Source organism: Anopheles maculipalpis, chromosome 3RL (genome assembly GCF_943734695.1).
Source record: "Anopheles maculipalpis chromosome 3RL, idAnoMacuDA_375_x, whole genome shotgun sequence".
Taxonomy (NCBI): Eukaryota; Metazoa; Arthropoda; class Insecta; order Diptera; family Culicidae; genus Anopheles; species Anopheles maculipalpis.
In genome coordinates, this window is record NC_064872.1 from 85,867,376 (window position 1) to 85,884,113 (window position 16,738).

The 16,738-nt window shown below is 42.4% G+C and overlaps 5 protein-coding genes across 7 annotated transcripts in view; 1 reads left to right on the forward strand and 4 right to left on the reverse strand.

Moving 5' to 3' along the window:
- LOC126563457 (uncharacterized) overlaps positions 1 to 4,042 on the reverse strand; it is a 420,587-nt gene extending 416,545 nt beyond the window's left edge. The window contains exon 1 of the mRNA XM_050220102.1: positions 4,033 to 4,042. The gene's annotated coding sequence lies outside the window, so the exon portion shown is untranslated. The remainder of the gene's footprint in view (positions 1 to 4,032) is intronic.
- Positions 1 to 13,579, forward strand: part of LOC126563195 (cold shock domain-containing protein CG9705) — a 186,540-nt gene extending 172,961 nt beyond the window's left edge. Inside the window, exons 3-4 of the mRNA XM_050219821.1 lie at positions 13,029 to 13,151; positions 13,269 to 13,579. Coding sequence (XP_050075778.1) covers positions 13,029 to 13,151; positions 13,269 to 13,449 — 304 coding nt within the window. The 3' untranslated portion in view covers positions 13,450 to 13,579. The remainder of the gene's footprint in view (positions 1 to 13,028; positions 13,152 to 13,268) is intronic.
- LOC126561112 (gamma-soluble NSF attachment protein) overlaps positions 1 to 16,738 on the reverse strand; it is a 487,575-nt gene that overhangs the window by 382,474 nt on the left and 88,363 nt on the right. The gene's annotated exons all lie outside the window — the stretch shown is intronic.
- The window catches only part of LOC126562375 (arginine kinase), a 310,846-nt gene that overhangs the window by 171,896 nt on the left and 122,212 nt on the right, over positions 1 to 16,738 (reverse strand). The window lies entirely within an intron of this gene.
- LOC126562648 (brachyurin-like) lies at positions 5,496 to 6,510 on the reverse strand. Its single transcript, XM_050219209.1, has 2 exons — positions 6,253 to 6,510; positions 5,496 to 6,182 (listed from the first exon to the last, which is right to left on the reverse strand). Exons 1-2 carry the CDS (start codon positions 6,508 to 6,510, stop codon positions 5,496 to 5,498), a joined length of 945 nt encoding a protein of 314 aa, XP_050075166.1.

Below are 16,738 nucleotides of genomic sequence, written 5' to 3' on the forward strand. Positions count from 1 at the left end.
CGTCGCCTGTCTGCATCCGGCACAATTTCCGAACCGAACCATGAGACCAAGTGTTCGCTCGAAAAAGTGGTCATAGAAACATTCGTTTTCTCCTACCTGAAGTGTGATTAAGAGAACTTGTAAACCCATTGACAAAGTGTCACTCGACGATATCGTTGTCGGTTGGGTTGGTTGGATATTCGAATGAATGGATTGAGGTTTCAGCAATTTTGAACCAACGTCGCCTTCGAATAAATCCTTTATCGCTTTACGCTTTATCGTTTCTTTATCCACTTGTGAGAGACAGAGAGGGAGTGGAGGCTGTAGGAGACGAACCGGCAGGACGATGTGTGGGACTGAGAAGCTGTCAAAATTGAGTTCAATCAAATCTGCTTCACATTGAATATCGTGTGCTCGCCGCCGTATGTGTGTTTTTGACGCATGGAAATTGAAAGCAACCCTTTCGTCAATCACTGGAGGAAGGTTTATTTTGCGGTAGATGGAAACAGTAAGAAACCGACAGAAGAGAAAAGTTAAAGTGACTAAGTTTGATGATGGTTTTGTGTACGGAAGGGAGATTTAATTTTCCATCGTATGATACATAATGTCGATTTGTTTTTGATAGCATGGCGGGGATGCTGATCGATTCATGACGTGGTTGGGTGAACAGTTTAGATCAAATTTCGACATGGCTAGACAGTGTATGTCCTTTGGCGTCAAAACACAATACCGTAAAATATTTTACGTGTGACAAGCTCCTTTTTTTAATTTATAGATGCATAATTTAATGTATTGTGACACAATCGAAGGGCGCAACTTTCGCTAAAGCTCTTCCTGTTATCCTCATGTTGTTTAATATAATCCAATCTCCCTCCAACATAACTATACGAGTAGTAAAGTTCATTAAATAGAACTGTTCAATAGTTAATAACTTCTTGCTGAACCTCACCGACTGCGGAGCATTAGGCCTAAGCGCTGAGCCTAAGCTATTCTCTTTTGAGGTTACGAAGCTAATCCTTTTTCTGGAAATCCTTACGTCTGTTCTTCTCCAATTCCCGTAACAACGCATTGTTAAATTGCCTTTCATTTTGGTCCAAATTGGCCAGTCGAGCACGGGGATTAGTGTTACATTTTAATGATTTGGAAAATGCGCGTCCAAATTGCTCGAACTTTAAGCATTGTCCTATTCTCATTTGCTTTTGCTAAATCGAATTGCGTTTCCAGCAGATTTCCACCAATGGATTTTTGTCACAAGGAGGGCACGGGATAAATAGATCAGAGAGAAAACAATCAAAACTTTCTTGCTGTAGCTGCACAATTACAATCCGATCCGATAAAGCTCCGGTGCTAAGCAGCAGGCGCGGCGATTTGCTTTTGCAAAGAGATTGGAACTGGCCTCGAACCGGGTCAGTTTATTAGCTAGAGAGGCAGCACATCGTGGTGGAGTCAGTGGAAGGCGGCGACATGTGCACCGTATTGGATAACACTTTGGCACAGCGTGGCCGATGTCTGGCTGTGGGCATCAGCCTGGGGAATGCAAGGTGTCCGTTCTAATAGGAATCTATTTTTATCTATAACGATTGGTTTTCGAGTACCGAGGGAGAGAGAAAGAGAGAGAGTTTGCCTTTGCCTGATAGTTTTTATTTCCGCGCCCGGTATAGATGTGTGTGGCGATCCGTTTCGCGAGCAGAAAACTTTACGGTCGAAGGTAAGATAGCTTCGCTCAGCATTCCATACTCCAGTCCGCAGAAGCAGGTGTGGAAATATTTCACACGTTTCAATGGAGTTCTTACACCAATCGATCGGAACGTTCGGAAAATACTTTCCAACGTGGTCATGTTTCGCTCGGTTTGCTATCGTTGTTGTAGGTCTTTGCTCAGTTTTTGCTGTTTTGTTTTGAGCTTGTCAATTTATCCGTTTCCGGTATCGAACTGCGGTACAAATAAGCATGGCGGAAAAGGGATATTGAATTTTGTCTCGTGTCTCGGTTTTCCACGATCGTCTATGTAAGGCTGTGTCCGTCAAATGAAAACGACATGCCGTTTTGAAATGAAAAAAAAAAAAAATTTCTGAAGAGAACATGTTGTTTGGTTCTTCTTTTTTAACGCATTTAAAACTAGAATCAAGCACGTTGATAGTCCAAGGTCGGTCGTTTGGTTGCAAAAGTAATCTTTCATGTAAAATTTGATACGCGAAAGATTGGTGGGATAAGTGTCAATGAAAATGGAATCTTTGTGATTAGAATAGACATCTTTGACGTTGTAACTGTTTCAATTATTCCTGGAATGCGTTATGCTGGCTGCTGTTGTCAGCTGTGTTAAATACAAAATTGAATCTTTTATGTATCTCTACTGTAGTTCTCAGTTGTCCCTTGCTGGAATGCTCTAAAAATTACAAAAATGCATTTGAAGTTGATATTTAAAATGTATACTCAATGGCAAAAGCAGAAACGAAATTTATGTTGCCGATTTGATCAGTACAAAATTTGACATTAAACACAAAGAAATTCTTTCTGCTTTATCACACAAAAATCATCTTTTATGATTTTTGGCAGACAAAACAATACAAAGAAGCACCGTCGAGATGCCCAACTTTTCGGGAAATAAATTTTCCTAGGCATTTCCTGCTTAGTCACCATAACCTCAGAAGATGTTGGCGTGCAGTTTTTTTTGTAGCTTCCTTGATTTTATTCTCGAGTAGCTGAAAAATAAGTCCAGTCTACGAGGATATTGTCCTTTTGACCACAGATGACGATGTCACAGGACCATAATAAGTGTTGGACATTATTATATTTTCTTCTTATTCTTGTCTTAAAGTCCTGCTAGCCATTGAATGGTTTACTAATCCTGTATGATACTACGTAGTTGGATAGGCAGTCCTCACTACGAAGAATGATCCGGATGGGATTTGAACTCCGGCCGTGTCGTGTAGAGACCATTATTATATCATATATCAATACCAAAGACATGATAAAACTAAATCAAATATAAATAAAGACCGCCATTGAAGTTTAAAACATTTCCAGAACTGAAACATTGTCTTCCAAAAGAAGATTTGAATGTAAAAGGAAAATGTTTGGAAATGGATGGTACGAAGACGAACATATCTAGAGCGATTGGTAGATTATGGACGAGGAACAAATGTTTGAATAAACATCAACCGTGAAAAAATTTGAAAAATATAAATCCATCACCTGAGCTCTGAGTGCTGAGAAAGCAACCACGCGAACCAAAAATACAAACAGTCTACCCAAAGGTGTCTTGTTAAAGGCGAAGAAAATTTTCGTTCCATCACTTACCGTTTTCCTAAATTCTGAGTGTCAATCGTTGCCCTCCGTGTTCAAGCTGTAACGATCGAGAGAAGTATTGTTTGTTTAGTTTTGCTTTTGGAAAACCCCTTACGCCGTGCTGTGCTATTAATAAAATCGCTTGAAAGTTGAATAATTAATGTAAAACCCCTAGCTGTTTCCCTTAAAAAGAACCAACTTTGTTTTTCTGCTTGTCTGGGTTTGGTTTAACGTCGTTGAAAGGTTTTTTTTTCACCCACGCCTCATACATGCTGCATACCCAGTTCCGGCGGAAGTGGGTTCAATTATTTGATCGAATTTATAATACATCTTCATCAAATTGTGCTGCTGCCAATGTCTGTGTGGGGCGGGCGAGCGGAGATCGATGTAAGTTCTTTTCTATTTGCCCTTTTATGCTTTGTGATCATCAAAAATTCATCATCCTTTTCTGCCGGAAAAGTAGCGTGCGGGTGGTTCGGTATCGGTGTACATACTTTCTGCCGAATCGCAAATCCCCGCTCTTTGTAATGTGGTTTTATCAAATCAAATTTAGCTCTCCCGGCAGTCTCTCACTTTTTTTTTTGCTGCTTCCTCCTCCATTTGGACTATGGTTACACCTTCGCCATTTATTTAGCCATCTCTAAGCGCTTGGTGCTGTGTCCACCGACGGTTGTGTAGAGGAGACGCGACTTTCAGAAGAGACAAGCGAAGAAAAAACCCATCAAAACAAGAGTAAATATGATAGAAATGATTGCGCGGCCAAGCACACACTTTCACCGACAGCCAGACAGACAGACTCAGAAGGGTCCTTAAATTCCCATAAAAGGATCCGCACGGGCAAACCGTTGTTCGTTTTGATGATGCCTTTTGAGAAACGGTCCTTCGCTTTCCACCATCTTTCACCATCCAGACAAACAGATCTTTGAGGAAGAACGTCAAGTCGGTCTAGGTGTCTCAGGGTGTGGTGTACGCGCCGTGCAAATGTCGCTTGCCGAGAAAGCTGTTTACCAAAGAAACACACCATCAACGCACCCAGCATCGATAGATGCTAAAGCTTCACCTAAACTGGACCTTCTGACCTGCTCAGGACAAATCTGGTGCTTATCAGTATCAGGTCTAGCGGCTACGTCTTTGGCTAGGAAAACCAGGAATTTGGCCTGCTTTTGTTGGAATGGATGTTGTTGGAAGCTAAATCGCTCGTATCCCGCACACACCCGTATCATATAAGATTAAATGAGAGTGAGGCTGCTGTGCGCCTGTCACAGAACCGTCAACGAAGAAGAAAGTCAAAACCACACCGACGGTGGCTCAATTTACTTTTGCATTTTTTGCTACTTTTTCTTCCTATCTTCACCCCAAAAAGAAGAAGTGGGAAAAATGTGCTAACGTACAACTATATCCAGTCGCCAAATGGGCGAACACATGACGTCTTCCGTAAGCACCGACAAAATCAGTGTTCCGTATGGAGCAACCAACTGTGGTTCACTTCAGGATGAAGCAGAAATAGGATGAAAACGCACGGTGTGAACATTATAAGTAGGAGTTTTGCCGGTGGCACGGATATGAATGAATTGTGGAGGAAAAAGTTGACGATTGACAGAGTTATTGTGCATGGTGTTGATTTACATTTTTTGCTGTCCCATTTATTTGTACTTTGGTTCCTTAACTTTGTCAAAATCTTGCTAAGAATGTGCCTTGAAGCTAACGAGTTGTAGACAGAATCAGAAAAAGATAAAATGTTGATAAATTGTCTATCAATATTGTCTCTACATTCGTCGAGATTTGTAAGAGAGACTTTGACGTATATTGATAAGCTTCTAATGTGGGAAGGCATCTCAGATCTTTATAGCCCCAAATTGATACAAACCTCAAACTTCCTGCATGTCACCGCTCTGGAGAAAATTTAAACAATGTTATGAAATTTAAAGATAAAAATCAAAACACAACCTCCTATAGGTGTTGCGGTTGATACACAAACACATACCGATCAACTGCTTATTTTATTTCATCTTGCATCTGTTCTATCTTATCAGTCCCGCTTTACGTTGTGTTTATAGCCATGATGATTGTGTACAACATGACTGCTGACCGGGTGTTTTGGTTTATGGCCGGTGTAATAATTGACCGCTTTTACCGCTCGGTAGTAAAACCCGTTCGGTAACCTTCGAGACAACATTACACCACAGGCTCACAGTGTGTAACGCGTCTTAACTTGGGACCGACATGCTCTTTACAATGCCTGCGTCACATCCGTATTAGCGACGATCCACTGACGATAGAAGGTGAGCCGGACGAAAACCGCTGGCCAATCACTTTCACAACCCAGCACCGAACCGAACGAGTACAGTCCAACAAGCAACGTACTGCCACCGTCCACCACTGTCATAGGGCCACCAACATCTCCGTCACACGGTGCACGAGCTTCCATGTAGTGTAGGCACATCTTCTGCCCATCGATCAGTCCACCCCAAGCCGTATCGTGACAATCGGCATTGGTCATGATGGGATTACGCACGTACCGCAACACATCCGAGAAGGATGTGCTAGAGTCGGACGTACGCCCAAAACCGCTAACCGTGGCCAACACTCCGGCAAAGGTACGGCTATCGGTAGCTGCCGGAATGCGCACCGGTTGAATGCGATCACTAAACGTAACCGGCTCGGACAGACGGATAACGGCAATATTATTGCGGAAGATCACTCCCAAGAACTCCTCGTGCAGGCGTACGTTACCGGCAGTGTAGGCGATCCGGACCTGGCCAGCTTCGGCCGGATTTTGGAGATTGAGTGCACCGAGCACGACCACACCACCGGACGTATTCTCAACGCAGACACCGGCCGTTAGGACGTAGTTGTTGGACAGCAAGACACCACCGCATAAAGCCTGTCCCGATTCTAAGTCCGAGAGTACGGCAACCTTAAATATCGAAGGTTTTTATAAATTTTTAAATCATACGAGGTGTACAACACTTTCACTGCGACATTACCTGGTAAGGAATCTGTCCAGCAGTAGCAATCGATCCACCAACAATGCGCGTTGAAGGTCCCTTGAATCCTCCATCCTGAACGGGGACCTCTGGCTTCAGCTGGCTCACTCGTGCCGCAATGTGAGGAAATTCATTCAACGGTCTCACACGGCTCCAATCGATCGTTCCCGTGTAGCGAACTCCCTCAACAAATCCTACAGCAACCAGCAGCGCAGCTGTTGCCACTACCAGCGTCAATGTACTCCTCGAACGTGCCATCTTGTTTCACAAAACGTGTACACTTCGTTCGGCGTCCCAATGCAAACTGCACTCGGAAATCAATCCATCTGGACTAGCTACGAAAGGGAAACCGGTGGTCCGAATGTCTAGATAGGATCGAAATCGGGGCGGAGACAGTGGATCGTAAAGATTGTGGCCCGCTGGAGGAGGACCGGCTGTTGGTTATGACTTGTTGTCAGCAGAGCTTATCGGGATTCGCACACGGTGGTCGAAAATTGGTTTTTAATCTATAACTTAGTGGCGCTTATCCATACCCTTGCCTGTGCTGTGTTTGTATCTAGCGTGGGTTAGATGTAAAGTATCCTCCATCCACGGTTCGGTATCCTATTGTTGGCCTCAGAATCAGAAAGGAAATAATTATTTTTAAAAAGGATTGAAATGTGTAAAAACGCAGAATGTTTAATTATGAGATGTACTTCAAATGAACAGCGCCAATATTTGATGAGGTCCAAATCCCATCCTTTAGTGACGACTGACTAACCAACTACTTGGTGTTAATATGACAAGTTGACCACTAGATGCGCGTTATAGTCTACAAAATTGATAGGCTTAGAAGAATATCCGTTCAGCTCTTAGCAGATGGGCTTAGAAGTTGGACTCCACCCTAAAGTTCCCTAATGTATGCAATTCAATGTCTAAAACGAAACGGAATTTCTATTTTAGAAACAAAATGTTTGCTGTAACCTTTCATCAAAACCAAAAAAAAAATTCTCTACTCTGAGTGATCGTTAGTGACTGTCTCTCTTTCCATATTTTTGCCCCCAAAGTTGCCCCACACTCATAACGTATTCCGGTCATATTTACACCACCGTACCGTCCGGATGATAACTCAGCATAAATTTGCATATTCAATAGGTCGCTCAAGCGTCCTCTGTCTGAAGTGTAATTAATTTACTCCCGATACGATACTTGCAACGAAAACTAGGCACCGAAAGTGGCATTCTACGCTACGCTGGTAAACACGGGATGGGGTTAATATTTCACCCAAAATGGTGTGTTAATTAGCCATGCGAAGGAGCCTATACTGCTAACGCCGTGCTCTCTCCGGTGAAGCCGGCAACTGTGTCCTGTCCGGGAATTAGGTTTTTGCAACACAAAAGTCCTTCGTTAGCTGTGTGTGTGTAAACTCCGAGGATTTTTTCTGGAAAAAAAAAGAGTTGTGTGACCTGGCTTGTGACTTATTTTTCTAACTAACCGTAGCACGCGCATTGCTTTTGAATTTGCGTTGAGTTTTGAAACAAAACAAAATATAAACTGTATGTTTGTGTGTGTGTTTGTGTCCTGCATTTAGGGTGCAGTATCTGCAGCGTGTCCTGCAGTACGAGATAAAGCCCAGAACTAGCTGCACACCGTACTGCTGCCCCTATGCAGGGTTTATTATTCATGATTCGCACAGACACACACACACACAGCCTTTCGTTCCTTTCGTCGTGGTGCCTGGCAAGAGGCACCGTCACAGCTTTCCTTGACCCGTGTTCCGAGAGCGTGTCCCGAGAGTTGTCGTCGTTTGTGTTCACACTTGACCGAGTGTGCTTGCTGCAAAATGCAAAACGGGGATGCACTTCAAGAATTTGTTCCCAGTGTTCCGTGCGTCGTGAGGGCTGAGCCTTCGGTATCGGGATTGGGGGGAGGAGGGTTTGCTTGTGAAAAAGCAAATGGAGCTTGATATCAATAGCCGGTTGCGCGAACGCCAGGCCAGCACAGGCCAGCGATAATTTTGCGCAATAGAGTAGAAATATCGACAAATTGCTCCTGATGCAAGGAGGAGAAGAGTACAGAGGAAGAGCGAGGGAGAGGGATGAAGTATCCAGTATCGGGCCGCATGATGATCATTCGAACAAAATGATAGTTCGTCCAAAATATTGATTCGAAGCTTTTAAAAGCTTTCACGCCATTTTCAACGAGGATGTGGAGAGAAATTGATTAAACTGTGGCTTTGTTCTAAACTTGTTCGGGCGATAAAAGCTGCCTGATGATTGGAAATAACCGTGATGGAAAGTAGGGAAAATTTACTTATTGCAAATACTTTTCGTTTTCTATTAATTCTACTATAAAAAATTCCTATTTCTTCGGCACAAATGATCAAACAAGGCGTAAAATAATGAAACAAACATGCAGCAGAGAGTATTATAAAGAATGTTCCTTTGTTGTGCCACACCATCGATCAAGGTGTTGAAAAGGTGGAAAATACTTCCTGCATTGGTGTACGTCAGCCTGGCTAAAAGCTCATGGTGTATTCCTTACTCATGCTAAGCAGATTCTGCAGACTGAAGATGAAAAAGAAGCCACCTGAATGCTTCCTCCGTTTGCTGCTAGCCTTGGAAACGATGAAAAATGTTGCCTCTCTCTGCTCCACCGTATCATAAGTAGAAAAAAAAACACAGACACCAACCTGCCTCCCTCAATGGCTTTTGGCATCGTCCAGGAATGCTTTCACCGCTTCACTTTGTGCTGGTCGTGAATATATGGTAGAACAGTGTCCTTTGGAAAAGAAAAATGGAAGGAAGCTTATGGAAAGGGAGGCAAGGAAACTCGGCAACAGTCAATGATCCTAGCCCGTGGGAGCAACACACGACTGGCTTTAATGGCGATGGTGAGATGGAAAGTGTTTACGAACGATCGCTTAAAAGGGGATTCTTATCCGGGTGGGAAACAGCAAACGAAATCGGTAGTGCCACGGTATCGGGTAATAGTGACACTTTGTTATCCGTTTAACACCTGTCACGCATAGTCGGCTTCCATCTACAAAATGGCTGCTAATCTCGTTTGTACAAGATTATGGAAAAACATGTTACATCTTGCGTTAGAAAAAATTCTAGAGATTTATTGTTGTACAAGACATTTTTTGCCCGCTTTGATTCCTCCTATCAGTTTTTAAGTAACGAACGTACATGGCACATTGGCTGTGTTTGTTCAAGTAACAAACTGTGAGCCGGTGAGCCGTGGCCAGTCGTGTAGGGATGCAAACAGAGCCGCAGCGCAACAATGGTGCAACAGCGGCAGCATGTCAAAGTTATGCATCATTCATGAGCAGCGAGACTTGTCAGAAAGTCACTCAACTTTGAAAGGATAATTTTTTGTAGTCCTTCGCATCCGCAGTGGAGGAGCTAGCCCCCTCTAGCTCTTAGGAAGTGGGGAAATTTGCACTTCGCTAATTCCGTGTCGTGTGTATCTTTCCTGTTTCCGAGCTTGTGCATAGAATGAGCTAGAAAGAGGACGCTACAATTCCGGGTTTTTTTTGTTTTTGGGTACTTTCAAAATCCTTTTTAGCAGTATCGTCTCTGTTCGGTAGGTTTCTTACCTTATCTGGTTGAGACGAATTCCCTTGCTTGCTTGTTTTTGTGCACGATTCTGTGCTCTCAAATTTTTGTAGTGCAGCGAGAACGCCAGATGGCTTTTTTCTAGTAGAAATTGAAATGATTTATTGATTTATTTGCAATTACGAAAAATAGACAAATATTACAGAGAATTGGGCGGTACCAAAGCTTCAATCATAGTCAATCACTTCCTAATAGTTTAAGCTATCGTGGGATGCATTTATTTCATTTTATCTATTAATTTTAAATTTGTAAAAAAAACGCGCTGCGCCGTCACTCACCTTTGTTGAAGGGATTCCAGTCCGAATAACAAACACCTAGTACGGTATGTGGGTAAGGAAGTGACACGAGACCAAGGAAGCAGATAATAGAGCGCACTTGACCAATCCATGACATCTTCTTATTCTTCTCCTTGTTGGCTTGACGACGTATTCGGTTTTCCCTTCCATTAAATGGCTTGCGTGAATTATTGATGCCACGTAGTTGGATAGCTAGCCCTTACTAAGGGGGAACGGTCTGTCGCATCTATCACCAATTACATTCTTATTGCTTACTGTCCCTGTAATAATACATGGTGCTCCTCAGACAAACACGAACTTCACTCCATTTTCGCTGATTTTACCGAAATCTAGTTCAGACCGTTTAAAAAAACCGTTACGAAGCGTTATTTCGTTGTTGTGGTCAAAGGTTTCACTGCATTTTTCGTTTACTTGTGTGTGTGTGTGTGTGTGCGTCGCCAGATCCTTGTACAACACATAATAACAGCGAAAAAACTATTTTTTTATCATTATAACCGTTTATTCTTGCCCCGTCATACAATTTTTGGGACAGGCGATAATCAAAATTATATTCCTGCTTCAAATTATACTAACTTAATCACGGTCCTGCCTGCCATCCCAGCACTGATTGATGTGGAAACACATTTAACGATCGCCCAACATTTCACCTGTCCCTATTTTCCGTTGAGTGTTGAATGTGTGCGTGGGCCACCCACCAAAGCTGCTATAAATCTTGTTTGTTTCGTGATGAGCAGATAACGTAATTAGCGAACGCGTGTGTTTATGATAAATTGTGTGTCCGCAAACCTAATCACCCATCAACCTGAGGGATATTTGGGGCCACATTTTCCGTGAGCCATTTATATTGAATGCTGAGAAATAAAGCTTACTGCAGTGTATGTGTGTGTGTGTGTGAAGTATGATGGGTCGAATGCTTTCATTTCCAAGCAGTGCTATTACAGCATAAAATCAAACAGGCGTAGACAATTTTGGAACAAAAACCCCTTATGATCCAATCATTGCCATTAGCTTTAACAGCGTGATGTGAGCTAAGCAAGAGTCCTTAGCTGCATATACTTAAATGACAGGGAGTAAACCGCACTATGTAATATCAACAGGGAATGTAAACGTACCGTACCGTACCTTCTGTGAAATTGGAACCCCGGAACAAGTACATCATCGTCACTCCATTTTCTTGCCCGTTATGCAGCAGTCTGCAAATTTGGGCCACGCAAACTTAGTGATACACTAATGGATACTCAAACTCGAAGATAGACACTAATTAGGCAGCTGCTTTGGTTGCGACAGGTGCTTACGGTGCTCGTCTTCGAATCGATTGAAGTTTGTGCTTTTACTTCTCCCTTTCGAAGAAAGTCCATGTTTGGCTTCATTCATTCCAGAAAAAGAAAAACAAAACATATCAATTACTGTACTCGGAAAACAAATGCTCTTCGTCGCAATTTGATACGTGTTGTTGTTGTTTGTCCACCAAATACGCCAAGAATATGCGAACATTTTATTGCGCTTAATTAATGAAGTTCAGGGAAGGGAAAAGGAGTGTTTTTGTTGTGTGGACGTATCTGCAAGATGTTCTTAATTTGTAACTGCGAGCTGTTCTTGTGGGATAGCCTAAAATTGGTGGAATACTGCCTTCAATCCATTTCTCGGTTTAGTTTAGCGAGTTAATTATGGAGCGTTGAGAAAATAGCTTTCTAACTATTTGCTTTAATAAAAGTGCATCATCGCTAATACATAGTCTTCTTTTTAAACATCGACATAAGTGTACGCCATTTAGAAGGGCACGAAGTCATTGTATACTATCGATCTGAAATCGATCGATCTTTTAAGAACTCCTCAGACCTCGGTAGATTTTTTGAACTCTAGAAACTCTAGAAACGCCAGAAACTCTTCTTATTCTAGAGTTCAGATCGCGAGCTCAGATGGAATCCAAGGGGATTCCACTAAGCTGTTAGCACATTTTTGAGCAATAGCATGGAAGAGTTTAAATAATTCGAGGATTGTCTTCGTTCAGTGTTTTGGAAGTCAATAAAAATATTTCTACAAATAATAATAAATACAAATTTATTAGGCAACCTTACGGTATTTAGATACCTCATAGTATGGAGTTATTATAAATAAATAAAAAATAAATCATTTGTTCAATCAATAAAAAATGCGTCGCATCAATTTCAGAACGACTCATATTTGCTTGTTAGCAACTGTATGTGAACCAAGGCAAAATATTCAGCAATAATTAATGTTTGCACACGGTGACGGTGGTTGGTACCTTTTCCACCATCGTATGTCAGAGATGATTGCAGAGCGAGAACCACTTCAGGCAGTGTGTCGGAGTGAAGATGCACTCGCACGTACAAAACACCAGGCGTCTCCATCACAACCAGTGAGCATGCGGCTGACAGAAATAAAACTTTACCTTCACACACTCACACACACGCATGTTCTCTCGTGTGCTGCACTTGGAAAGAAGCTTTGAAAACTTAATTCGACCTACTGCAAAAGCGAGGATGCAGATTGCATGCATACATCCATCAAGGAAGAGACGTTTTAGTTTTCCTTTTAGTGGAAATTTACCGCCATCCAATCAAATCAAGCCAAGAATGGTATAGTTTTTACCTTTCCCCCATCTGAACGAAGTTTAAGTTTATGAGCATTTTTTGGAAAAAAGCTTTTCAGCTGTGTCTTTTTATGGTACGGTAAAGAAATCTTTTACGAGTCGAAACCATTTGTTGCTTGCAAACGAAAACTGAACTGATGAAAGCCTTCCGAAAAGCAGCAAGCGTGTTCCAGCTTTTCATGATTGTGTTTCGTTGTAAATTTTGATATCAAATCCATCGCAGACACTCGATTTTTAAATTGGTTTTCCTTTCTCCACCTTCCACAGGTCTGACCGTGCGATGCGCAACCCAATCGAGGAGGGTAAGGTGAAATCGTTCAGCCGAAGCAAAGGTCACGGTTTCATCACCCCGAACGGCGGCGGTGACGACATCTTTGTGCATATTTCCGAGTAAGTATCCTATTGTGTGTGTGTGTGTGTATTTTTTTTTGTTCGATGTGTTTTGTTTGTGAGCGGCTGCTTGTTCGGTAATAATCGGTAATATCTGTTCGGTTTTTACCCATGCAGCATCGAGGGTGAGTACGTGCCGCTGCCCGGGGACGAGGTCAGCTATCGGCTCTGCTCGATACCGCCCAAGTACGAGAAGGTGCAGGCAATCCACGTGCAGATAACGCACCTAACGCCGGAAAAGCATTCGCGCTGGGAAACGTGCATGAGCCATGACGATGGACCCCACCGGCTCCATTAGGGTCGGTGGAACGAGCCGGCGCCGGATCAGCTCCACCAGCAGCAGCAGTATGCAGCTGCTGCGAAAGGGAAGCACGATTCACGCCGGTGGCCCGATATATCGTTCGATTTTGCGTAGGATGATGATGAGTGCATGCAGCAGTTACAGTAGTGTGCGGATACGAAATCGAACGCAGAGAAATTAGAAGAAGAGGAAAAGTGGTGGTCCGTTTAGTTTAACCGTCGGTAATAAGTTCAGTATTTTTGTTTATTAGATAGGGCAACGAACGACCAGCGCACAGCAGCGATCCAAATGGAGGTGGATCGTTGGCAAAGATACACCTCTGTTCCACTCTGCTTAATTTCAGCGCGTAACAGTGCTCCATTAAAATGCACAAATAATCGATTATTGCTTCATGTGTGTGTGTGTATGCGTACTGGTTGGTCTGGCAAAATTGGCCAAAATAACATAGCCAACAGAAAGGCAAAACGATAAGGATGAGCTGCTGCAACACACCATCTTAAAGTAGAGTTTGAGGTTACCTTTTGCTGACCAACTTAGTAAGCTGACGATAGAAATAAGCGATACTGCCTGGGGATGTGCTGGATGAATGACTAGCAGCAAGGCCTCACACACCGACACCAGACGACAGGAAACGGGTTTTAATTAATATGTGAAAACGTTGACCCACAAATGGTGCTGGAAACGGCAACAAAGTCAAGCGAGATTAGCCGCAGGGATAAACCGTTGCAGCAGCTGTCTATCTTTCTGTCCGCCGTCTGTATGTGTCTGTGTGAGTTGAAGAAGAAGGAAAACGAACCATAAAATTGTATCCCCCTATCGCAGCTTCTCCCACAATCGCATCGAGTGTTGGTGTGCTCTAATTTGTCTCTAACCTCTAACCATGAAATGGCGGATGGTGCTGCAGAACAATGAATCGTCCTGCTTTCAGCGTTTAGGTAGGGGAGAAAAAAAAACCTTTCCACCGGAACACGTTCCACCAACACCGCTACAATGCAGCTGTTCCCGTAGCCTGGCTCTTCTTATCGCCTAATTGCTATCGTTTTTATTTTCCTTTTATTTCCGACGTCTCTACTTTTCTCAACGCGTTTTGTTTTTGGTGCTGAAGCAAACAAGGAAAGGGAAAAACAAAACAAAAAAAAACCTGCAAACGCAGAATGATATACAATTCAGGTCGTTGTCGTCAACGGGGTGGAGGCAAATAAAGCGAAGAATTAGAGTAAATAAGCTCTTCCTGTCGGTATGTGGTGGTGCGCATTGTATTAAACCTTGGGCAAAAGGAAAGCTAAAGATATCCGAATCCATTGTACAACGAAAATTAGAGCGGAAGAAAGCGGGGTTGGTTGGTGGGAGCATAAGCATTAATACACAGACACGACACACGTGCAGAGTAGAATGATGAAAATTGACATTAATTCAATTGCAATCAGATTTTTAGGTTTTTGTTCCCTTTTAACCGACAAAAATTGTGCAAAACTATTCACAATTATAGGAAGCTTTGATTTGAACTTTAATTTTGCGTAGGGAAATCTAAAAGAAAATCTTTTTAAATCATAGTACGAAAAATACTAATCGATTCAATTCACACGTTTGGTGAATTGAACATGGAACATGATGGAACGATGCAGGTTTGCAAGCACAAGCACAGCCATTCCAGCAGCAAAAACGGAACGAAATATGAGGGAAACCATTTACATACATTTTGTAAGAATTTAAAGAAAACAAAATTTCATAAGCAACATGGTGTAAACGCTAGATTTGTAGAGACGATTTAATGAATTTGAAAAGAAGTGAATCACACCAGAAAGAAAAACGGGGGCACATATTTAAAGCAAACAGGTGGATGACGGGGTTAGTGGGTGGTGTGCCTCTGCATGTTTTTGGAGAACATTTTCGAGCACTGTAAAAGCAAACGCCTGACCGTATGCAATCGCGATGTAGCACGGATATATTTTCATTTCAAACTAAAACCGTTCCTTGCTTCACTCATCCATCCACAGCAAGCAGCAGGGAACGTTGTTGCCGGAAAGATGAATATTTAAAAATAATAAACATAAAAAAGCAAGGCAAGGTAAAGGATGTACCTTCTTCAAGAAACGGAAAAGGGTAGCGAGCTTTATAAATTGATTACAGCAGGAAGCAAACACGAAACGAGCGGAATAGCGTAGCGGCGCCTAAGGAAAGAGATTTAAAGTTTAAACCCCACAAACGTATAATCACCTCGGCAGGAACGGTGCGTGCACCACAAAAGAGGGCGGTTAAGTAATCGGATTATCTGCCGGATGAGTTCCGGTTTAGTTTCGGATGATGTTCCGTAGGTTAATAAAAGCATAACAACAAGGCTCCTATTATAAGTCTTACTCCTATCCGAGAGAACCCCCGCACCACGCACACTCATTTTGGAGGAGTAAAACAAAAACACACAAGCACAAGCTGTTATACGTTTACCTCATCGATAAAAATGGAATAATGGGAAGTTAGGATTTTTGGCATAAAATCCGCTATTATATGAAAAAAAAAACTCCTTATTAGAAATTATACCAAACCAGCACGTAACGCCACGCCAGTGATTGCAAAAAAGCTAAGGAAATAACTTATACATACCTATATATACCTATATACATATACACACATCCTTTAACTATATGAGTAAACTGCCGTAATGCGCCTCACACAAATAACCACACCAATACCAATGTTTTCCCGTCACACCAGGGTTTTTTCTAATGGAAAAAACACAATTTGTTTGGCACCTTATCGTCATTAGAATCACGTGAAGACTTGGGACTTCCTCTCCCGTTTTTATTGCATACGAAGTGTTGTGGACCAACGAAATGAAACGCAAAACAGGCCATTTTTTCTTAGAAGCTTAGAAAAAAGGTGTACAAAGTTTTTGTTTTCTTGAGTTCCCAAAAAACAAGATCAATTTTAATCACATTTGGAAAGGAAGATGTGAAGTGAAAAAAAATGCGCCAGCACGTACAGCCTCCGCGATCGGCAATCCAGCTTGGATGGGTTTTTTTCCCACGGATTTGTAACACGGTTGAATGACACCGAAATTCGATAACTTTTCCTTACGCATTCCAAGGTATAAAACCAGCTTCGCTTTGCTGGCGAGCCCTTGGCAAGAATCGTTAAAATAAGCAAATGAAATAATTTTATAATCCTTCTTTCTCTCGGTTGTCTTTTCCTTTTTGTTGGCTCCTTGGGTTCTCCTTGGGTTATTGTTATGCCTTCCACGTCGTCGATACTACCCCGTGAGGGTTCTCGAGAAGAACCAGGTTGTTCG

Bases quoted from the DNA above. Each gene is read 5' to 3' on its own strand.
- LOC126562648 (XM_050219209.1), bottom strand. From the start codon at position 6,510: ATGGCACGTTCGAGGAGTACATTGACGCTGGTAGTGGCAACAGCTGCG. The intron at 6,183-6,252 runs GTAATGTCGCAG...TCGATATTTAAG, and splicing joins CTGGACAGATTCCTTACCAG to GTTGCCGTACTCTCGGACTT.